Below are 25,212 nucleotides of genomic sequence, written 5' to 3' on the forward strand. Positions count from 1 at the left end.
ATTTGTATCAAGATGAAGGAAAAAACCCTGATGTTTGGAACAAATAATTTCAACACTCAAGGGAGATTCTTCTAAACACATTGGTTCTGCTTCATGCTGTGTTTTGGTGAGACATCATGATTTAAATGGTTCCATCTACCGAGCTACCGTTTTAGTGGCACCCATTAGTTATCATGTGACGATATATACTGCTTGTAAACAGTGCCTGGCAGTTACATAACACAGTAACACAGTCACACACATAAAGTATAACCTGTTGCCCACAGCAGCAGACGATTCTTTCATTCATGTTCACACAGTCTTTGATTCAAAGAGCTACATTTCTATGGGCTCAGCACTGCGGGATTGCAAGTGTTTAGTCTTCACAAGAAGGCTTGATCTCAATATACCTTAGTATGTCTGACTGGCCCAGACAGCTACTTATGACACCACAAATCTCACTGTTTCTCTTTTATGGCCTCAGGCCCATATGAGCACAGCACAATACCTAGAACAAAAAGTGAACTTGGATGACTAGGTTCATCCATAGTTAGTTCATTCATAAGAAGGATGACACACTACTCAATAAAGGAAACACTCTTTAAGGCTTGCCATGGTATCTTTCGTTTAACAGTGTCAAGTGAGCCGCAAGTTGTAATTTGGGGTGAATGATAAGTTATCAATGAACTCAATTTGTAAAAGGAAGTTTTATGTGTTGCTTCTTATGTAAAGTCTCAGTCCCCAGTGGCAGCCGTGGCCCATGTAACCCACAGGGTTAAGATTAGGGCCTGTACTTCAAATAACGCTGAAACTTAAAGTGCTTGTTCCAGATGTTGGCTGGCTCAGACACCAAGTCAGAAATGTCAGCTAAAGAAACAATTTGATATTTTTTTCAATAAAGTTATCAAATAAATTATTTGATTTCAGACCATACACAAAACGATGCCCATGGCAACGATGTGGTGCTAATATGCCAAATGCAGGAAACACCATCTCACCTGTGATACAATCTGCACACGCTCAAAAACAAGAGATGGATCAACAAGTACATTTTACAGGTGTTGCCAACAACCTCTAGTAGCAAAAAATTATGTGCAGTGTTGCATTAAAGTTTAACACAGACATTTTCACAAAAATGCTCAAATATTATGACTTTGCAAATTAAATGAATGCTATACATGCGTCAAAATAGATTATTTAAATTTAGCCTAATCACAATCCATATGATAACAAAAAGTCTTCATAATGAAATTAGCCTTTGACAATGTAGCTGCTCCACTTGACAGCTCTGTCCCTGAAGTGATGAGAACGGGGTTTGTTTAATCTGGCTCTGCGCTGACTCATCACTTCTTCTTCTTTCAAGGTTGAGTTGCCCAGAGTTAGTCCAGAGACCTCGGTAAAAAAAGAAAAAAAGTGTGATCATATTTTCACTAGAAGTTCTATTGTGCTCTCCTGGATTGGCCTGAAGCAGGACAGGGCTGCATCAGCACATTTCACTCTTTTGATCCTTTTGGAGAAAAAAAAAAAAAGGCTGAAGAGAAGGCTTCGCTGCTTCACGTGTGTGAGGTGTCATGGTTCTAGCGTTCACACGGTCGTATTTGATCTATGAAATAAAAAATGTAAGGAGAATAAGCGACAGGGCATGCCAGTGTTTATATCTATACCTCTACCTTCCCATGATGCACAGTGGCAGCAAGTTTGCCTGCAAAAAAAAGTCCCAAAAAAGTTGTTGACCTAATCGAAGTCAGAGGGCTTGATGACCTCTAAAATCCGAGTTTCATGCTCTGAAGCCTTTAACACACAAAAGTTATCTCACAGGAGTTCAGATAATGTACAAGCACATTCATATAAACCACATTGTTGGGCATGTCTTATTTAAAGTAGACATCACAGCCTTGTGAGCCAGGCTCTTTGGGGCTGGATTTGTACACGTTTGTATTTGAATGCTTAAACCAGCACATGAACACAAAATGCAGGTATAACAGTTAACAGTGGTAAGGAACAGATTGGAGGTCATAGATAAGGTACAGGTACTTAATTTTCCTTCGGGGATGAATATAGTACTCTATCTATTCATAAAATGATTTGTCCAACATGGTTTTTAAGTAGATTCAGCAAGGCTCTACTGTGGCCTCGATATTTTAGGTATTTAAATGTGAAAACCAGCATATTAACAAGCTAGCGTATAATTAGCATGTTAATATTTACTCAAGGCACAGAGTGGAGTTCATAGTGTTCAAGCACATTCATATAAGCATCCAAAATAAGTTCAACAATTTCTTTGGCCTCTAAATTTTTTAGTAGACCTCACAGCCATGCTGGCCAGGCTCAGCAGCTGGATTTTTAAGCATTTAAATGCTAAAACCAGCTAATGTTAATATTTTATAATTAGTGTTAACACAAAACACAGCTGCAAGTATAACAGGAAACCAAAGTACAAGGCTTTTCCTGAGACAATGTTCTGGTAACTCTGGATAGTCCTCACTATGAACAGTTTCCAATCAAGCCACTTTCTTACTGTAGGAAATAAAAGCACAAAGCTTCATCACATACTGTGATTGTCACATTAAAGGATGCCAGTTTCTGACTCTGTTTATACTTCATTATGAAACAGTATGATTTTCAATTATGCTCTATCCCGGTGTCCCACTTCGACCGTGTTCCGATTTGCACTGATTATAGTAAAGCATAACTTAGATGGTTTTATTTCAAGTGAAAACAGGCGTATATAAAGTCCAAAAAGGAGAAATCTACCACAAGGCATACCATGGGTCTACCCAATGGTTTGTCTTACAAGGTATATCAAATAGCGCTTCCTTGTGCCTGTGGAAATTCAGTTTCTTTCCTTATTCTTTGTGACGGCCCTGGTTGACCCACTTCCTGTGGCCTGATTGCCAGTTGTCATGGTGAAGTCAAAGCACTGAGAGGAAAAGGGGCCAAATTGCCTGGAACCAGGATTAAACAACTATACCAGATGACACTTTGCTAAATGATGTTTTTCTTCTTACAGTGGGACTCCGTCACTGGTTTCTCAACACAAAGGACTAAACTAGGATAGAGCTCTGTCGTCTAGCCTCAGCAACACAGTTTCTTCCGATAGAAATCACTCTTTAGATACTTGGGTAAAAAGCTCCCTTTTCATACCAGTTAGGCTTTATACCGTTGGATTTCCTCCTTGAAACAATGACCCTGATCTATTGGGTACAAAGTGAAAGGGTCAAATGAGGTAAAGCCAATTAATAAACACGGTTTAAGGTTGTGGAATTGCATGAATTTCCTTTAGCATTTAGATAAGTTAAATAATATCCCCTCTTATATCTGTACGATAAATGGGTAAATATGCAGCTGGAGGCTAGCTAGCAGATGGTTGGCTTATAGCTTAGCTTAAAAAGTAGCACACGAACAAAGATCATTGCGATAAGAAGTATTTCACATACCAAGACACAATATTTGGGGAAAATGCTTTGGACATTTTGACAATGTCCCATCCACAAACATGGAGGCAAGATTTATGATGAATACTGCAGCCAGCGACCAGATAGCGATCTACTCGCTTTGGCTTCACTTATGGGAAGCAATCATGTTGTCCACCTTTATACACTGTCACTGATGAATAAGAACTGAATGAGGCTAGCTTTATTCCCGCTTCCAGTTTTGTGCTAAGCCAAGAGGCTAGCTCAAGCTTCAAATTTGCCGTACAGATAGTTTTATACACCATCTAACTCTCTGCACGGAAGAAAAGAAAGCCTTTTTCCCATGACAGTGTACTTTCATTTTAATGCTTACAGTGCTGATAGCATGCTAGACTCTTGCAGCAAAGCATAACGACGATTTTTGTGTCTAATATGTTAAACCCCTCTTCAGAGATGTGTTGTTCATACGGTCACAAAAACCAACTGATGGGTCACGCTGAAATAGCAAGGGGACATCAAATTAGCTCAAATAGGCCTGGGGGCCGGTTTGGCATGCTGAGCGCCAAAACGCACCTCCCTCCCATTTGAAACGGGCCAATGCAGAAGCAGAGGGGGTTTGCACACCATCAGCACATTGGGGGATGGGAAGGACACCCAAGCAGTCCCTCTTCCAAGAACTGCAGTTGTTGGCTTGGGGAAAAAAAAAAACCTCAACTCGTTCACATTTGTTTCCTCCTCTCACATTACTTCTGACGCAAGTCGCTTGTAATCCGCTGCAAAGGAAACATTCTCTACTGAGTAGTAAAACATTTTACATCATTCTGGCACATTTTAATTTTCAACAATTAAAAAAGCAGAAGATCAATGCGCCAAATTCACATACATTGTTGGCTCAACAAAATACAATAATAAGAAAATTATAATTGGACAGATCTTTTCTCCAATCATTTCAATGAAATAATAGGCTCCACTGAGGAGCAGTAGTAAGAAACTAGATGCCTCAGACAAGGCAGGTCAAGTCAAGTCCTTTCAGCTCTTCGTGTCTTTGACTACTCCTGGGTCCACCCTGCTCCAAAAATATGCAGTCAAGGTACTTTTGGATAATGGCATAAGAATTATATGTACAAAGGCAGACACATCGCTGATCTTTTTAAATGTGCTTTGAACTTGCAGAGAGCAGCTAAACACATGGCTCAGACCACCCAGGAGCAAGACAACCTCACCCGTTCATCATTGTCTGTCTCAGCTTTGTGCACAATGTCTCCAATATGTCCATAGAGCATAAGAGCAGTTTTCTTTAACACAACTCAGAGCTGAAACTACTAAACTTTGATTTGAATGTGAGGGCTTTTGCAAGGAATGCCTCTGTTGTCCATCCAGGATGAAGCCTCTGACAGTGGACTATGTTTCCCGCCTCAGAAGTGGCCTCTTCCTCTTCCCCCTCTTCCTCTTCCCCCTCCTCCTCTTCCCCCTCCTCCACCTCCTCCTCTTCCTCCTCCTCCCCCTCTCCCCCCTCCTCCTCCTCTTCCTCCTCCTCCTCTTCCTCCTCTTCCTCTGCCGCCACCCCAGCCTCTTCCCCGGTCACTGCTCAGGTGTCCTGCCGAGCGCCGCAGCTTCTTCCTCTCCTCGTGGTGTTCCCGCTCCGCCTGCAGCTGCTTCCTCTGCTGCTCCGACTGCAGAGTAGGACAGAATTATTAATACTTATTGTTACCTCTGCTGTAGACTGATGACTTCCAGACAAGATCAGAGGAATATGCACACTCAGGGGAATAAGCAATAACCTACTCAAATCAACAGCTGTTAAATACGACATTTACAAAAATGTTATTTAATTCAAATATAATTGAAGCAAAAGCAATAGGGTCCTCGCACCGTCAGTGTCTAGGCCCTAATTGGAGTTTTTTACACTGACTGAGTGCATGAAAGTTTACTTAGACCTAGTATATATTAATATTTTCTAACATAATCGAATATTGTGTGTTCAGTGTAGATTTAAGATTTGTAAAGGTATTTTGAGGTTTTATGCTCTTTACTATTCCGTCTCTGTACTGTAGTGAGAACTTCTCCTACAGTTCAATTAGATTGTTGTGCCTTTATATTTTGGCAATTACTGTTATCATATTCTGCTCTTCCTGTTGAATTGCTGACATGACTCCACCTTGGAATATTTTTATCATGCTATTTTGGCTTGTTATGGGAACGCAGGATAAAGGCCACTTTGGCCAAGGCCTAACTTTTTATTGAATTTATCATGGATGACAAATAGAGTTGCCTTGGAAAATTGTGGCATCCGTTGGTTTACAGCAGTTAGTGACCTGAATTGTTTTTGTTCTTCATTGCTTTGGAGAATAGGAGAAGATCCATCTGCTAAGGGATTAATTTGACTTCCTTTGTCTCAGGATGCGTCTGAGGAAGAGCCTTGTGCTCGAAATGTCCTTTAACAGGAGCTAATATTGGTGCAGATTTTTTTTAGTTGATCTGTCACTGATGAAACTTTTTTTTTTTTACTGGAAGTGAGCGTCTTGTTCACATATTTTGTCTTTTGCTTTGAACAATCAAGCAACAGTACACATTACCTTTTTGAGCGTGAACGTTAACTGTTTGCTGCCAACTGCAGCGTCGGTCACGTTGCTGGTTCCAGAATTTTCCTCTAGCTTCAGACGGTCCTCAAGTGAAGCCCTGCAAGAACATGCACATGTTAATGCCACATAACGCACACAGTATACATCCAGGTACACAGTCAGAGTTAGGTTATTTAATGTGCTAACCTACAGCTGTTAAAATTGCTATGAATGTTATTTCTATAAGTTTGTTAATGTATTCATTCAGCAAAACCTGCAGCTCAAAGCTTCTTTTACCCCGATACAAAATAAAGTGAACATTGGCCATCAACAGATGCAAACCCTAAAGTAAACAATAAACCATCACTTGTGTAAGAGTTCCATTTAATACATTTCCAAAGACGTACTTCTGTAGTTTCTGCTTGCGGGCCATGTCGTTAAAACTTCTGAACTCCTCCCCGGCTTTGATTTGATAAAACTGAGGCTGATTTGTCTTCTTGCTCTCGGCCATGTTTGAGGTTTTCTCTCCTCCTTTCTGTTCCTTCCGCAGCAAGCTGGTGTTGCGGTCAGCATCCTTCCTCTCCTGCCGCCGGCGGTCTCGGCCCTCCTGCCACAGCAACCTCCGCTGCTCCCTCACCTCCTCCACCCAGCTCTTGTCGTCGTCTGAGCTCTCCTCCTCGGAGCTTGCTCGCCCCTCAGGCTCCTCCTCGTTGTCAGCCGCCTGGACAAAGACATTGAAAAGTTTAAAAACATTTAATGAGATATTGTAATATTCTTTCAGGGCTCTAGACACAGGCCTGACCATTCATCCCAAATCGTGTCTAGAAAACACAGTATGACTAAACATAGCACGCTCCCAGAGGCTTGTGAACAGGACAGAAACAGATGACCGTGTCTGGGAGGATTATGGAGCACCGCAAGCTGGTATCACACTTAATACTCTACTTCCAGGACAAGAAGTGAATGTGGAAAGCCACGATTTGGTTACTATGCCACTTCCCTCCGGCTCAAACTAATTAAAACCCCTCACAAGACTTCCTTCCTTTGCCACATAGAAGCAGTTCAAAAAGTGTTCTTTACTCATACTTCTCATTTCCAAAAATCACAGTCGTACGTGTGCTGAGAATATTACCTGTTCGGAATCTGCAGCCTGCTGAGCCAGTAGACGCAGCTTCTTCTTCCTCTTCAGCCCGACCTTGGAGACGATGGGGTTGAGCAGGCGGAACTCTTCGCTCTGCTCGTCTACCTGGTACTCAGGGTTTTCGAACATCATCTTGAAGCGGTCGTCGCCCAGGATGCTGGGGATAGCCTGCAGTTATGAGAAGTTGAAATGGTGGAACAGGTTAGGACACGCAGCTCATGAGGTACAGAAAGAAGTATAAAACCTTAATCTTAATTTCATTCAATTTGTTTGATAAAAGTTTCAACTGAGTCCCATTTTATAAAACACAAAGATGACACTTTTATGAAGGTGCCAAACTGTGCACGATAAACATAAATGCATTACAGTATTATTGTGATGGAGACAGCTTCTTAACAATTAAGCACAAACAGACACAAACATCTTTATTTCTGTCGTTGCAAACTCAGTTATCTTACCTTGCCCTTCTTTTTCCTAGAAGCCAGCTCTGCTTGGTCATCACCCTCCTCCATCAGCTTGAGAGCCAGATCTTTGTTCACCTTGGGCAGCTTCTGTTTCGGTCAAGGACAGTCAAATATTTCATTAAAAACACACAGGAAGCAGGAAACACGATTGAACCAGTTTGAATTATGAAGCAAGTTTTTACTTACATCAAACAGTCTTGAGAGGTTATTTGTTTTTCACTTTGGAAATGAAAAATACACTCACCGTAACTTGCACTCTCTGAGTCCTGGACTCGTCAATCTTCTGGCGGATCTTATCCTTGCGATACTCCTCATATGCAAAAGGATTAGCCATGCTTTTGACCTGCGGTAAAACCAAACAGCAAAACTGTGAAATCTGAACAATCCACTTCCGCAATAACAACAACAACACTTTTACAGTAAGTTTTGTCTGTTCAGCCTGAACTCCACAACTCAGCTAAATAGTCAACGTATGTAAAAGAAACATTTATACAGCATTAACACCATACCTTGTGATAAAGCCGTATGTCCATGAAATAGCCGTGCATGTAGGCTCTCAGGAGAGATGATCCCACCAGATGAGACAAACCTGACACAAAGTAATAAACAGAAAGATAAGTAAATGAATATGAAGCAGAGATAGATCAGTTTGAATTGTGCTAGCAGTATAGCTCTATGGGGGCAATGATGCTCTGCCCATTTACCGCTGGGCAAAGAATCGACTATCACCCACTAACATCTGGCTTTTGTCTGCAATGGGAATGAATACATCCGACATTCCCTCTCGGCTCAAATGACTCGGCAGTAGACAGATTTTTGTATCGACTCCAGCTCCATTTGATAGTGATGGAAACATGATACCCCGGTGAATGAGACAGGGCTCCTCAGTTTTCGGTGCGTTTGTGACTTTGAACATGATGCACCGGGGGGGGTAAAAGTCTACAGGTCAAGATTGAATCATTTTTGCGATATTTCAGAGATTTTTTACAGACGAATCCCACTGGCAAAGAATCTTAATTCTTGGGTGATCTTTTTCAGAGGTTTTCAAGCAAAGTCTAATGATGTTCTGATCATTTTCTTCATTCTTAACCTGTGGTTCCCAGCTTATGTTGAACACTTTATATTTACATTTATAAAGGTGTCTCCAGATTCTATTTGCTGAAAGTGACACTCTGACCAGGTTGGGATTGTTCTCTATCTGGCCATCTGGCCAAAATTGTTTCATTCACAAAGAATTTGGCAATCATTACCTTTAGTCGTCTTACATGCTCTTCCAGGCCTTTTGTTTCTGCGGAGCTAGAATTGCTTTATGTATTTTTAAGAATGTATGAAATTGTTGCACACTTGAGTCCCTGTTATTTGTCTTTTTTCAGTCTATCTAGGTGCCATTAATTTGCATCTACATTTCCTCTTAGAGTTCCCATTACCAGCTACTGAAAGTAACAGCTGTTGTTAGATTAGCTGTTGTACTGCAAATCTAACAACAGCTAATGAAGGGCTTAAGGGCTTTTATTTGCTTGAATTAAGATAAAATGATGAGAGAAGAGTTCAAACTTTGCCAAGAAACTGAACCAGTTGCGCAATTGCTAGTGGGCCTCTGGAAACTGAGGGATTGTGTACAATAATGGCTGTAATTCCTAAACATAAGGGTCAATCTTTGTGTTCAACCCCCTTGAATCAAAGTTGAATCTCAACTTCAACCACATCTACCACTAAATACATTGTGGTGTTGCAGTGAGGCAACATTATAAAAAATTGTGTGACTGTCCAAATACTTATGGCCCCAAAAGTATGTGAAACTAGTATTTGTATGTGTTTTCAATGAGGAGCTACACTTTGTCAAATATTTCAGCAGTATTTAGTCTATCAATGCAAATGGTAGAGGAAAACCAGCTTCATTGACCTATAGCATAGATAATATACAAATCAGTTCTGAGAAAATGTGTTGAGTACTGAGAAAAACTGGGTTAGTGAGGTCACACACTGTGTACTGAAACTGCAGGATTCAGTTGTGGTGACTATACACAAATATATGTTAGCCAGAGTGTAGGTGCATGAAGTTAAACCGGGCACAGAGAAAGTGGAGTAAGTTACTCTTCCCAGGAACTTACACCAGATAGACTGAGCTGACTCCGGGTTACACAACAGGGCCACGATACGCAGCTCCTGTAAATCAACACCGCTGTCCCCCCCACCCGCCTGCCCCCTCCTCTCCATTTATTCCACATTAGCCAACCACCTTTCTGCTTCTTGTCATTTGATCTCTTTAGTGCTGAGCCTGCATTCCAATGTTCATTCAACCCTTCAAGTGTCCACCCCCCCGGCCCTTCTTTCTCCCACCCCCACAAGCCTCTCAGTCGTTCACCAGAGCCCTGTCTACGTCTGGTTTTTATATACGTGTCCTGATCTGATCACGTGTCGGCAGCTTTCAGTTCATGTATGAAAGCACCAGAGACACATTGAGGAAAGGTTTGAGATTCGATCAAACATTCGGACGTGGTCTGCGACACATGTGGCCAAATTCTTTGAGCTTTCTGTGTCGGGGCCACATTGAAGGGCCGCCTACTCGAATGACGTCTGACATGCTACAGTTACATAACGAACCAAAAATATTTTACACTTCTTGGTGTTTCCAATCGATTTATTTATTTCATATCTAAACTGCGCCACATGTTCATTCTCTACTTTTATTTTCACACAAGTAAAATCTTATTCTATCACACAGCTGGCCTGCTCTGGCTCTATTTCTCTAACACACATGGACAACAGACCTGTCCATCAGAGTCAAGAAGAATTTGGACTTTCTCCTTATCTTGGGAGTATTTATGGACTTTCATTTTGAGAGCAGTACTTCTTTTCACTTTCAGAATTAGTAAAAGTCCCCCTCCCTCTTAAACAGCCTCTCCTCATGTACACATTTTCTCAGTTCCTTTACAGAACTTTATCTGCAATCAGATACATATTTTTCAGCGCAAATGTCTTGTGCTTCAGTTTGAGTCTGTTTCCTCGCGCCCTGACTGCTTCTGTGAGCATGTGAAACTTCAGCTCTCAGATTTCTGCGTTCGCTCTTAGACTCAATAAGCCTGATTATAAAGGACTGATTATTTTTTTCTAACTAAATCAAATAGGACTTAGGTCCTCATTATTGATTCAGACAGCTTCCCCAGTTACTCAATGTATTGGTGGACTTTCTTCTCATGTAGAGTCTAATCTTAGAAAAACCTGGTGATATACAAAATCAGTGATGGTCTTTGACCATTATATCAAATCATTAACCTGTAGTGCATTTTCCATTTAAAAAATACTGCCAACCTCAGCAACTTTTGTTTCATCAACGGGGCTACACACGATTATTCAGGCCTTTGTTTTATCCCATTTGACCGACTGCAATTAACTTTATTACCTCTCTGTATCAGGCTACATCCATACTATGGCGGTTTCATCCAAACTAAAGCGATCTCTGTCCACATGAGCGTTTTGGCTCTGTATCACTTTTAATCCCTGTCCATGCTATAAAACCGGAAACACACATCACATGGAAAATTATTTACACTAACCATGCACGTGCCTGTGTAAACAGAAACCTTTTGTTTGTTAGCTGCAGAAAGAGCCAAGTGAGATGCACCGCAGTCTCTGCGGACTTTCTCCGCCTGGCCTCTTAGTATTAAGTCAGTAGAAATCCAGGGGGATCGCCCACTGGAATCTCCATGAACGAGTGAAAAAGCGGTGAAACATAAAAGACACAGAAGAAGACTGCTGTGTCTTTGTGTTGTAAAAATAAAATCATGTGATCTCCGCATCAGAGGTAAAATGCCAATTCCTGCTTCTGTGTTGCACCACCTCGCGCCTGAATAATGGGGAGGATTTGTTGCTGTTGTGAAATCGCGACTAAAGGTAAACTCTGTAACCAATCCTCTGAATTTTACCTTGTCTGCATGCATTGCCTTTAGAAAAGATTAAACTGTAAAGCTGTTTGTTCAAATTGATTTGCAGATGCAGTGATGAGGAATGGAGGCAGCAAGGTCTCACCCAGATTGTCCAGGTCCTTGCGGGTGACAAACTTGTAGTCATCGTACACTGTGCTCTCTGGACTCTCCTCCAGCTCCTCTGTCAGGTTGTCGAGGAAGGAGCACCACCGAGGTGCAGGGCCCAGAGCCTAAACACACACACACAAAGTTCAGATTTAGAATACTGAGTAAGTACTAAACCTGTCGTGTATTTAGGGAAACAAAAATAGTCTTTACTGAACAAGATTCAGTTTCAGTTAGAAATGACTCAGCTGCTTCTGTGGACTTGTGCTGAGCCAACACTGGTGATAGAGCAGAAGCATCAGCTAAGTTTCGACTGCAATCATTGATGAGCAGTTTTTTTCACAGTGTGCACATTAACAGTTTGATTCCACTCCCTTTACACTGTGTGCTTGAAATCCGCATATGCTCATGTTTAGAAACACAGTCGTATATAATCACCAAACCAGGTATTTCATTATGTCAGTGTCACAATCTCATACAGAGCGATTAACAGGAAGTTATAGTTAACATTCTGAAAAGGTATTAATCATTAAACTTGTTTAAACAAAATTCCAGACAGTCTCTCGTTCCAGCTTGTCCACTGTGACCATCTGCTTCTATTCTTTGTACTAAGCGATAGTAAAGTCAATATCTTTGGATTTTTGTCTCTCTGTTTGGATCAAATAAGCTATTACCAACTTTCTGATATTTTAAACAGTTCATTGATAAACCAAGATCGATTAATCAATAATGAAAAGGATTGTTTGTCACAGCCCTAAAACCAACTCTCTGCAGGTTTTATCATGTCTGAAAACAGATCAGGCAAGAGGTGGAGTAGCCGGGCGAAGCAGGGAGTGACTCTTACCTCCGCTGTGGAGATCGCGTGGGGTTCTTATAAGATCAGCACGATAATACACAGCAGAAAATAAAAATACAGAGCGCTACACAACTCTGTGTCTCTTTGGGATCTGTGTAAATTACTGGATAATTTGACATTTAAATCCATTAAATCATTCAAATGATAAACACTGAGGAGGTATAATCAGTTTGTTGTTGAGCTGGTTTAAACCATAGACTGTATATAAAGAGGTAAAAACCCATGGACACATCAGGTGTGAGGAGGCGTTGCCAGTGGCTTTCGGCTAATCTAAGTCTGTCTTCATACAGCACTATCAGTAGCTTCCGACATGATTTTTCTTTATAATATTATAATAAAGATTAATCCTCTTAGATTGAGATATTGCATTACAGAGGTTTTAGTTTGATGTTGGTTGTTAGGTGTTGAAATAGACATTTATTAGTATAAACGATATGGATTTGTAATGATGTATCCTGTTACTGAAGCATTCTCTAAAAACCTGTAGGGACCCCAGGTGGAGTAAGCACTGTTACAATAAAGTGACCCACATACTATGAGTAACATGTGTTATTTGTCTCTTATCGGGATGTTTGAGATTAATCACTTCAATTATCTTCTATCTAATTCCAAAAGATCTCCGTCTGTCTGACTGTGGAACGTGCCTCTCGCAAACCATTTTATTATTGAGGGCTCAAAGAATTGCAATGTTGAATTTGGTGCGATTCGGACACGGAACACGTTTAATATTGATGACATTTGAATAAACAGGCGACCGGTGCTCTGTAGCAGCAGCGGCAAGGACAAATCAACACAAGTGATGTTGTCGATCACAACAACAGCAAAAACAAATGATTTGATCTTGTTCGTGGTTTTGCAAACCTAGTGGAGCTTCACCAAACTTTGAGCCAACAGGTGAGGTCACTTAAACATTTTTGGATTCTCAAGAGCAAGCTGAACTGCCATTTACAAAAATGTCAATGATGATAATAAATGTCAAACACAGACACTTTATATTTAATAGAATATGATCTCTGGAAATAATCCGCCTAAAAAAACCTCCTAATCAGGATTTACATTCAGACATGTTTGTGGAACCTGGCATTTATGTTGATATTGCTTTGTCTAACGTCCTACGGTCAGACGTCACCTCCTGATACAACACAGTCTAACTGCGTAGGAAAGCTTAGACGGATCAGGTATCAGCTCATTGAGGAAGCTAAACCGTGACAAGGTGCGGGAGGCCGGATTCTTTTGACTTTGTCCCCAGTGTGTGACACAGCGTGACATTATCATCTCTGTGGAATGAGTAGATTGCAAAGAACAGGCTGAAATACTGAGTTCAAAGTCGTAGTACAAAATGCTGAAGAAAACAGCCTTTGCCCATCATGCAGTAGCTTTGACAACATGGACAACAGACCTGTCCATCAGAGTAGAGACGAATATGGACTTTCTCCTTATCTTTGGAGTGTTTATGGACGTTCATTTTGAGAGCAGTACTTCTTTTCACCTTCACAGCCTCTGCTCACGTACACATTTTCTCAGTTCCTTTTCAGAACTTTGTCCGAAATCAGATTTATATTTTTCAGCACAAATGTCTTGTGCTTCAGTTTGAATCCGTCTCCTCGCGCCCTGACTGCTTCTGTGAGCATGTGAAACTTCAGCTCTCAGATTTCTGCGTTCGCTCTTAGACTCAATGAGCCTGATTATAAAGGACTGGGTGCCAAAAAAATGATTTTTTCAAACTAAATGCAAATTAGACTTAGGTCCTCATTATTGATTCAGACAGCTTCCCCAGTTACTCAATGTATTGGTGGACTTTCTTCTCATGTAGAGTCTAATCTTAGAAAAACCTGGTGATATACAAAATCAGTGATGGTCTTTGACCATTATATCAAATCATTAACCTGTAGTGGATTTTTCCATTTAAAAAATACTGCCAACCTCAGCACCTTTTGTTTTATCAACGGGGCTACAGACGATTATTCAGGCCTTTGTTTTATCCCATCATGCCGACTGCAATTAACTTTATTACCTGTCTCAAGCTACATCTGTACGGCGTTTTCATCCAAACTAAAGCGATCTCTGTCCACATGAGCGTTTTGACTCTGTATCAATTTTAATCCCTGTCCATGCTATAAAACCGGAAACACACATCACATGGACAATTATGTACACTAACCATGCACGTGCCTGTGTAAACAGAAACCTTTTGTTTGTTAGCTGCGGAAAGAGCCAAGTGAGATGCACCGCACTCTCTGCAGACTTTCTCCGCCTGGCCTCTTAGTATTAAGTCAGTCGAAATGTCAGGATGTACATTCAGACATGTTTGCGGAACCTGGCATTTATGTCGATAATGCTTTTCTAACGTCCTACGCTCAGACGTCACCTCCTGACACAACACAGTCTATCTGTGTAGGAAAGCTTAGAGGTATCAGGTATCGGCTCATTGATCGAGCTAAACAATGACAAGGTGCTGGAGGCCGGATTCTATTGACTTTGTCCTCAGTGTGTGACACAGCGTGACATCATCATCTCTTTGGACTGAGAAGATTGCACAGAACAGGCTGAAATACTGAGTTCAAAGTCAAGCCTTTATATATCATGGAGCAGCTTTGACAGTATCAGATAACTGCCAGAAAAAGTTGACGGCCCACACCCTGTTTTGTTAACTCCCACATGTCCATGAAGATCGGCTGAGTCACAGGGGCTTGTTAACACGCCAAATATTCTTTATTGCTCCACATGGCTTTTTTCTCAGATATAACCTTGAGATCGGAGCGCCTGTTGACTTCATGGTTAGGGAATGTAAAAGCCTGCGCACTCACCGGGATGTAGAAGGTGTTCATCTTGGGATCTTCATTGGCAGTGAAGAGCATACCTGTCAATGACATGGAGGATAAACGCAAAACAAAAAGCAAAGAGAAAATATTAATGGAGATCATATCTGGTGTAAACTAGTACCACCAACTTTTGCACTTCATGGACCCTTTAACTGACACAAACTAGACCCCGGACCCCCATTTGACAAGATATTTGGTTTTCGATGTTTGAGTCAGTTAAGTGTATGAAATTTACGACAAAAATAGTTGTACATTCTCTCAATGTGTTTCTTGTGGATGAAATTATACTGAAAATAAATGATTCCCCTTTTTGCTCGTTTCCCTTGGAAACCCCCAAGTACTCGACTTTAAGAGCCCTAGGTGTAAATATTGAATTTAGTAGTAGTCAAGTATAGGGACTGGTATTTAAAAACGTAAAAGTTGCTGTTTAAGTTTTGAACTTTGATAGACAACAGAAAAGGAATTTCAGGAATGGTCTTTACTTCATTCCTCTATAACAGACCAAAGGAGGAAAACTTTTTAAAAAAATGGCTTATCTAAAACTAAACAATGACTTTAATGTGAATGTCACCCTCAGCTTTTTATCTTGTGTATACTGACTGGCATGAAGTGACCTACAAGATTAAACAGCAGTCAAGCACGTGTGAGAAACCGACTGTGGGACAGCGCCACCTGTTGGTTGAAGAGAGCTGCAGGAAAGCTAGAGGTTGTGACATTTAGACCATCTTGTGGTTTTTAAAGCAATGATTAGAATAAATCTTGCAATTCTCATTTTATGAAATTTTATAATTTATCATTTATATTTTCCGCATCAAATATAATTTATATAATGTTTTAGTATTATTTTCTAATTATTTTACTTTGTATCATTTTAAAGCTACATTTTGATCAACCTGTTCTTATGTTTTTGGTCCTGCGACACTGGTAGTTTCTCTACATCGGGACCAGTTAGCTTTATCTTATCCTGTGATGTTGCTGAGGTAATTCTCACCTGAATTAGGGTACATGCACACATCATTAATGTTGGCCTGAGGCTGTATGGAGGAGAACACCTTGCCCTGTGGAGGACAGACAGAATAGGTAAGAGATCATGAATGGTGTCAGAAAGAGTCAAGACAGATAATCAGACAGTTCTGTTTTGTTTGTGTTCAACTTTTGAAAATACACATAAGCAAAGCCTGCATTATGAAGAATCTCAAAGTGACAAAATTCAATATTGCGATCTGATGATCAAACATATTATCAAGTGTGCATACTGATTTCCTTCCTGTGATTATGTTTACTAATCTAAAACATTTGCTTTCTGTGATGAAGGAAATCACAGCGTAGCATCATGTGGAGTCTAATTTCGGTAAATTTTGAATAGTCATAGTTATGACAAAAAAACACTAGAACAAGAACTGATTTGATGTATGAGTGGAAGGATGCTAAAAGCTGCCAATATGTAAATATGAAAACAAAAAGTCACACACTTCATCATCATTCATGTGCAGCTCAAGTCAGGTCTTACGTTGTCTTTGTTCCAGAATTTTATAATCTTGGAGTCAGCAGACACAACCAGGTCGAGCTGATCGTGGAAGTTGAGCGCCTTGATTGGCAGGTTGTAGAAGTGGTCTTTAACCAGCAGCGGTTGGTTGGAGCGCAGGTCGTACAGCAGAACCTTCAGAAGACAGCACAGGGGGGATAACACCAACGACATTCAGAAATGTATTGTATTCCAAGAGAATAAAAGATTCCACCAAACTCTAAATCAATAATATAAAGTTAAAGCTAAATTACGCCAACAGAGTCAACGTCACCTGGCTGAACATTTTCACTCCAGAAAGCTTTTATGAGAACTGTCAAATTGTAGGGGAGTCCGGCTCACTTCAGTATATTCATAACAAGTTAACAAATTGCGGGGAAGAAGTGAAATTTCACACCAGGCAGGCAGCTGAGGGTTTGCAATGACATCAAACAGAGGGGAAGATAACAATGTAGCCACAGATCTCTGATACTGACGTTACATCCGAACAAATATGTCTTCAGTTTAAAACACCCTTTAAATCTAAAGCGATCTCCATCCAGACAAACTTTTTATCAGAAGTAAACTCCGTCCATACCAACATACATAAAGAAAATTGTGCGAATGAGAAACGGCATTTGTGAAAAGTTAAGAGCAGGGGATTCCTTTCGTGGACAGAAGATGAGGTGGAACTCTTACTGACATTAAAACCATTTTCAGACATGAACTCTGGAGTTTATTCCTGTCACATATGAAGAACGCAGCCGGAGATCAATTCTTGTCCACTCGCTCACAGAGAAGGCTCCAGAGGATCTCCTTCTGTGTTCTCATATGGAATCCTTAGGACATTATCTGGAGCTTTTACTAAGAGGGCTGGCAGGAAAATCTCTGGAGAAAGTCCGGAGCCTCTGACTCGGCCATTTGCGTCCAGATAATTGGAGGATATTGTAGTTCAGTTCATGTCTGAAAGCATTTCAAGTGTTAGCAGTGCTTTGCATTCTCCACTAGTGGTCCACTCTGCTGGTGACTGTATCATTTCCCCCAACATCTGAGATTCTGCCTGTTCAGACTTAACTTAGTCCTGGGTTTTCCACCTCAAATGTTATCAGCAACATTTCCAAACTTCTCCGTTAGGCACCCGAAATAGTGGCATGAAAGACAAGCGTAAGCGTATAAACAGATAGTTAAAGAGCCTGAGACTGATGTTTGCCATCGTGAAAATCTTGTGTTGTACACTGATTTGAATTTTTAACACCAAAACAAAGTGGATGGATGGAGTAAAAAGCAGGATATCATAAGAGTGTTTCAGCTCACCTGTCCTGTGCTGGTGCCGACTGCCATGGTGAGGGAGCCATTAAACTTAAGAGCACTGATTGAAGGCAAACCTTGAACTCTGTTGAGAAAAACATCAACAGAATAATAAATGTCAAAGTGAGACACAGCAGCAAACATAAGATATAATGACAGAGAAAATATACCTTTGCGGAGACAGGAAAATAAACCGACTGGGATCATAGAATAGCTGGATATTTGGATGGAGCTTGCACTTATTGTTCATGCAGCTCAGATACAGTAGGGCTCCAGACTAACTTTTTTTACTAGGAGCACTTTAGCCCCTTACTGAAAATGTCAGGAGCACTAGCAGAACATTTAGGTGCACACACCTTAAATCGACCTGCAAAGCAACTATTCAGATTTTCCCACATAAATAGAAAACTTACAAAAATGACAATGTCAGGGATCCAGACAATTTTTCCACTAGTAGCACTGGTTTTACGAGCACCAGCACAAAATGTAGTTGCACCACTTACAACGACATCTGACGCAACAACTTCATATTTTTTCCCATCTTAACTGTTTTACTGATAAATGTTTTGGTAATAAATATAAATATTACAACAAAACAAGTAAGTGAAGACCTTCCTCTGACAGAGCGTCTCTCCCTCCCCTCCCTTTAGAGCACATCCCCCTGAGGCACCTATAAAAAGGCCCAAACCTTATATTTGGGCCTTTTAGCCCTTTGCCCTGACTGAACCTCATCTGTTCAGCCTCCTTGGCATCAACCTCCTCCAAGCTAGTTCCCTCAAGACTTATTCTAATCAGGAGCTCCACTGTCTCCACATGCAGGGAGCCTCGGACATCACATTAAATCCACTCTTGTGCCAAGAATCCTGTCACATATTATTCTGAAATTGGCTATTTTGCACTTTTACTCTAAGTACATGCTGATTAGGGCTGGTTATCACCACTGATTTCCCAAATCGATTTGATTACGACTCACAGGGTCTCGATTCGATTCAATATCGATTCAGTTAGGGATATTTCAGTGTACAATACCAATTTTGCTTGGATATGATATAACTTAAGCTGTAAACTGTGAAAGGAAGCCTCTCACTTGATGCATTATTTAAAATATGAAGGTAGGCCTGTCATGACAACAAATTTAGTTGGACAATATCCATGTCCCAGAAATTACTGGATAAATACTATTATTTTCTCACTGAAAAAATAAAAATATTAGATCATAATCCTGCAAGTACACCCTTTCAAAGAGCAATGGACTTTCAATTCTTAAGAATATTCAGTCTGACAGTTGAATTAGAATTTAAAATATTATATTATCCTCAATAAATAAACCATAAATAAAAAAGACCTCACATACAACCAATATTATCAATGATATTGACTCTCTGGCTCTGTTAACAAAAATTGCTCTTGGATAAATATTAAGCATTTGGCCCAGAGTATGTGTAACCAGCTCGATAAACAGGATGGCAGGATTATGATTTATCGATGGTGTCGGATCAATATATATATGCGACTAGTTATAAAATGTAGTCCCCAAACATAGTTGCAAAAAGTGACGAAATGGTCGCAGTGTGGCGCCCTGTACAGACAGTGGTCATTAGGCTTCATATGCATCGTCAGGCTGATGTCAGCTGAAACCATTCGACATGTCAATGCGACAGCTTGGCACTTACTCTGTTCCCTCAGTGAGGCTGCTCAGGGCACAGTCCAGTATGCCCACTCTGTTCCGCACACGAGGGTCCCAGCATTCCACCCTTCCCTGGTGACCCAACAGATGAACCAGTCAGTTAAAAACAGGGAATGTGGGTTTTTACCTTACACCTCAAGGCTTCCCAAAACTGACTGCGACAGAATTCAAAGCAACACTTGGTAGATTTAATCACTTCAAATAACAACTTCAAAATGACTTGATGATACATTAAGTTATATTAGGGAGACTGGCAGGTCATTAATTGCCACAGTGTTCCCTGGAGGCCTAGAAGTGCAGTATGTAACTGCTGGAACATTACGAGCTGCTTTCCTGATGAAAAGTGCCAGGTGAGGGTTCGAAATAGTTGAGCTTAATATGAAATGTACAGTATGTATAAAGTACAATGAATATAATAAAATGAAAGTCTAAAGTTTTTACAGAGGTCAGACCATAGACAATACAGATGAAGGACATGACTGCTTCCTAAAATGAAGCCAAAATATCTTGATAATTTCCTGGTGGCTGGCTGTAGTATAGGTCATTAGCCCCGACTTGGAGTTAGGCGTTTCCCAGGAAGTAATTAATTCATCTTGGTTTTTTTTAAAGAAAAAACAGTTTGGCAAATTTAAGGAAGTGATATTTATGGGTATGTGCAATCTGGTGCATATCCAAATGTAAATCTGGAACCAGCAGATAGAATGTGGGTTTTGTGTGTGTAAGAACCACAACTGGTTGCAGAAATAACATAATGTGTCCTGAACTATGAAGATAGTTTGGATTTAAGGGGACTGTGGCAGCGGTATGTGCTCTACTGATTGATCTAGTCTCAAATGCAATTAGCAAGAAACAGCCAAACACTGTTTTACTTGAGTCTACTACTAACTAGTGCATCACTTCAAACACATTCTGCCATGGCACGTACCTCTGAGGTCCCTGCGGCAAGCAAATGATGGACGGGGTTGATGTCACACACATTGTTCTCCCTGGTGGAGAAGTCAAGAAAAAAAGAGGCATTGTGAACATCAGAGAGCGATCACAGCAAAATATGTATGTCCAACTGCACTAGTGGTAGAGTGGAACAACAATATCAATATTTACACTTGGATGAATTTAGAGTTAACAACTGCTTTTATTGGATCATATGCATATCATTGTACACATCAACAGTCACATACTACCCATGGTGATACTTACACAGCATCAGTCTGGAGTGAGCTGAGAAAGCGCCCTTGTTCCAGATTCAGCCTGAAAACCTCTGAACTGTAAAAGAAGATTCCGGTGTCACCAACAGGCTTGTTTATAGGACACGCTCAGGATACATTTTGAATGAAGAATGACAGAGGCGCTCATCCTCCATCATTCAATCACGTATTCACCTTGTCCCCACAAAGAAGAGGTCACAGGAAGGGTAGTGGTAAGAAAAGTCTCGTCCGAACTTTGGAATACGCGTCTTGTAGTACTGTCCGTGCTGAGAGTGGATCTCTACGTAGCGGTCAGCATGCAAAAACACCAACTGCACAGACACACAGCAAACATCACAGATTGACTTTAAAAGCAAGGTTCGTCAAAAATGCTGAAAAACACAAGGGATTTCAGAGAGTTTGGTGTGACACACAGACAGACATATTTTCACATACGGGACAAATAAATAAGTTAAAGCCGTAACTGTGCTATAAAGGATGACACTACAAGGATTTCACAGTCTTTAACAGAATATCCCTAAAATATAACTTTTATATTTCTAATATGTGGATAGATCTGGTCGTGGATTGTAAATAGTGCTAACTGAAGTGTGCTGTGGAATCATAGTAAGCAGGGACAGTTTTCTCTGTGGAAGTGAATAAAGCTGGAGTGGGAACATTGGTAAGATATATATAGGCAATTTATTTGGTAAACGTATGTTTTGTTGCCAGGAAGTCCATGTTTACACCTATGATGTTACTTTTATATTGTATGATTCAACATTGATTGTCATAGATAGTGGTGGTGATGTATTGGACTGTAATATATGGTAATATATGTAACTGCTTATTCCAGAAATCTGTGTCTGTCTATGGCTCGTACCTCTCAAGACTTGTTATGATTGTTAAGGGCCTAAGGAAGTACTCCAGCGCCCTGTAGCATCGGCGGCTGGGACACATTACGGTAATTGACGTTGTCAGTCGTGACAAGAGCACGTTCAGAGCAATGAGATCTGATTCTTCAGTTCAAGGTTCTGTGGAATCAGCCCCGGTCCTAACTTAATGTGGTTCAATCACTGCAGGTCACTTTTACAGTTTCAGAAAGAAAGCTTAACCTTCTCTACCACAGGCAAAAGCAAAGAACTTATTCCAAACAGGCAGGTTTAGAACAAGCAATTTCACTGGTGCTATTGTTGTCCAGCACAACACCACCTTTACCTCGGCAATAGATATATTTCTGAATTTATAAATTTTCAACAATGTCACCAAAGCTGCGTAATAGGTGCTTGGTAAAGATATGGATACAATTGGATTGTACAGGTTGTACCTAATAAAGTGGCCAATGAAAGTAATCAATATGTTGCTAACAACAAAAGTCCTAATTTTACAATTACGAATCCTCACATGGCTGATTTTGATGTCTGTCTTCTCATGATGTTACAAATGATTCGACTCAAACTTCATTGTCAGTTTCTGAGGACCTCTAAGTATATGCATCTATAAAGAGGCAGGACGTGACATATCAATTCTGCTGCAGAGATCACGTGTATTTGTCTTTGAGTCTTACTGACATATTTTCGAACCGTTGTCATTTTTATGTCTGTCACGTGTAAGAAACATCAACACGCCTGCTGGCTCTTGAATCCTGTACAGGATCTACTGTTTTCTCACATCTGCCTTTTCTGACATTCTCCTGTTTTCATGTCTGAAAGCAGCTATACACAGATCATGTATAAAAACCAGCAAGTCTAACAGCATTGTTTTTAAGTGTTGGCGCTGCAGGCCACTGATGGCTTACCTTAGAGTAGTCATCAGAAAGGATGTCAAAGGCCAAAACTTTGAGGGAGAAAAAAAGAACCTTGTTAAATTAAGTCATTGGTGACATGAAGGCCAGTGAACAAGTGGGAACGTCTCCTGACTTACCGTCAGAATCCAGACAGCGTTCGAACTTCAGGGACAGATGATAGGTGTCGTAACAGCGAACCCTTGGCTTGTAAGTGCCTGAAATCAACAGATAAAAAAGTCAAATAAAATAAAATAATGAAATGATCGGCATGATGGGAACATTTTATCCACAGCTCATCTCACCAACTGCCAGGATGAACTGCCCGTCTCGCGACACTTTGATGGAGTTGCACACTGTGGGCATCTCAAAGTCCTGGATGAGCTCGATCCTGCGCTGGATGTCTGGAAAAAGAAACGATAAATACAAAAATCAGTCAAAAATAATTACGTGCATTTTGGGGGGGGGGGGGGGGAATGAGCCTGTGTGTAATGCTGAACTCACCTGCATCGTTCTTTTGTAGCTGTCTTTTCTTACGATCTGAAAGCCACTGCATTAAAAAAAGACTCTGTTAAGCTCGTAAAGAAGCATCAGTTAAAAAAGGTGATAAAGAAGTAAATATACAATATAAACATCAGACATATAGTTATATAAAATTAGATATGATTGCAGATATAAAGATAAGGAAACTCAGATCAAATCGGGCAAAGAAAGGTATTGAAATTACCCAAAGTATCAGGATAAGATGGAGATATTATTTGTAGAGAAATGGGTAAAGAGCAGTGGCACATGGTGATTGCACGAAGATGTATACTGTATATGTGCATGAGTATAAAGAGATATTGATGGTTTGTATGAAATTACACCTGTGTGAACAATGAGGCGATCCATAATAAAAACAGTGCTTGACAACAGCAATGCTCCCATCTCTAATATGTGTGTCGTTTATTCTAGTTTAGGTAGTTTCTATTACTTTTGCAGCATTTTGTGATATGAATGAACAGAATGAGGGATGGAGGCTTAACTGAGGAATCTCAAATGATGACCAAACACATCCACGAGTTCCTAGAGTTACATGAAATGTTACATTAGCGTGGTGAGTTCATGTTTAGTGTTATTTTCCTCCACACGTAATGTTGGGGCTGCTCCTGACACGTTCGCCGGGCTCGTTAGCGCTGTTAGCTTCTTAGCTAAAGTTAAACTTCATGGATTGAGTCACGTTGTTTCTTACCTCAGGAAGAGACTTCCCGTGACTCAAGTTATAAATCTTCACGTCGTTCACACTTGAGATCTGCATGATGCCGGTGACAGCGGCTCCGGACTCACTCACTCACAATCTCACTGCACCGTGGTGAACCGGAGCGGATCCACGTTGTTACCACGGCGTAAAAACAGGAAGTGGAGCTGTGTTTTGGGACACGTGTCCGGGTGGAAACAACACTCACCGCACACGGTCCTCTTCCTCTTCGCAGTTATTTTTTAGTTTAAACGTTAAGGAAATTATTTCTAAAATAATCAGTGGATAAGTAAAATAATATAACTTCAAAATATAAAGCTACAAGTGAATTATATCGCCTTATTATATTTCTATATTGCCAGGTCAACCGAGTTGCCTAGCTCCTCTTTTTCTTTAAATTGTACAATACAATATGGAAGTTCAATAGTGTCATAAGATCTAAATAGAACGGATCTTTCGACGGTATAACTTAAATACACAGAAGATGATCAACTAATTAAGATAACATTGTCATAGTCAAGGGGCTTCTAGTAATTCCAGGTTATTTTGGCCTTTTTCTACTTCATATACATCAAGGATTTGTTGTACAGTGCAAACTCTCTCATCAAGACTGTAAATAGAGTCACACCCAAATGGTTTAAAATCTGTATGTTTAACAGTAAATCATAATGTTGATCCTCCATCGTGATTCTAAATTTTACTTTATTAGAGTTTAGGTTCCACCCAATCGTACATATCACACCAATGTGTGTTGCTGTAAGGCCTGAGTGAAAACGTGTGTGTAGTGTTGATTTCTTCATCACATAAAAAAATTATTTAAAAAACGTATTCTTGTTATTATTAAAGTTAAATCTTTGTCCGAGGAGTTCTCTTAAAGTTTTTGTTACAGTAATTATTTTTTTTAATGAAGCTCTTACGCTTTTTTGGAAAATTATAAGAAATAAGTCATTAAGAAATTAGCAATTGATTTTTTACTTGCTAAAGCTATTTATGTTGCTGTTGAGTTTTGCAAAACACAACTTTAATCACATGGATCAAACAACTGAGAATGGTTATAATACATCCATCTAGACCACACCTCTATAAGAACGACAAAATACAAATAAATGCATAGAAACAACCCAAAAGGAGTTGACATCATTCTATGTGTGGTTTCCTGACTTTCCAAAGTGTGGCAGTATGAAAGTTATTTAAATTGATCACCTGTATCCTCTTTTATTGCACATGTGTTCAAAAGTAAAA

The 25,212-nt window shown here is 40.3% G+C and overlaps 1 protein-coding gene across 1 annotated transcript; it reads right to left on the reverse strand.

The window, feature by feature from the left end:
• Positions 1-1,713: 1,713 nt before the first annotated feature.
• On the reverse strand, positions 1,714-24,099 carry nol10 (nucleolar protein 10). The gene is made up of 22 exons (XM_061082966.1): positions 23,965-24,099; positions 23,238-23,283; positions 23,039-23,137; positions 22,874-22,951; positions 22,749-22,786; positions 21,146-21,282; positions 20,964-21,029; positions 20,692-20,752; positions 19,753-19,838; positions 18,086-18,164; positions 16,778-16,927; positions 16,259-16,325; positions 15,253-15,305; positions 11,588-11,714; positions 8,068-8,147; positions 7,803-7,901; positions 7,553-7,645; positions 7,086-7,262; positions 6,361-6,674; positions 5,969-6,071; positions 4,883-5,065; positions 1,714-1,770 (listed from the first exon to the last, which is right to left on the reverse strand). The coding sequence occupies exons 1-22, from the start codon at positions 24,028-24,030 to the stop codon at positions 1,714-1,716; spliced, it is 2,259 nt and encodes a 752-aa protein (XP_060938949.1). The 5' UTR covers positions 24,031-24,099.
• Between the last annotated feature and the right edge of the window lie 1,113 nt (positions 24,100-25,212).

This window comes from Limanda limanda, chromosome 12 (genome assembly GCF_963576545.1).
Source record: "Limanda limanda chromosome 12, fLimLim1.1, whole genome shotgun sequence".
Classification (NCBI taxonomy): domain Eukaryota; kingdom Metazoa; phylum Chordata; class Actinopteri; order Pleuronectiformes; family Pleuronectidae; genus Limanda; species Limanda limanda.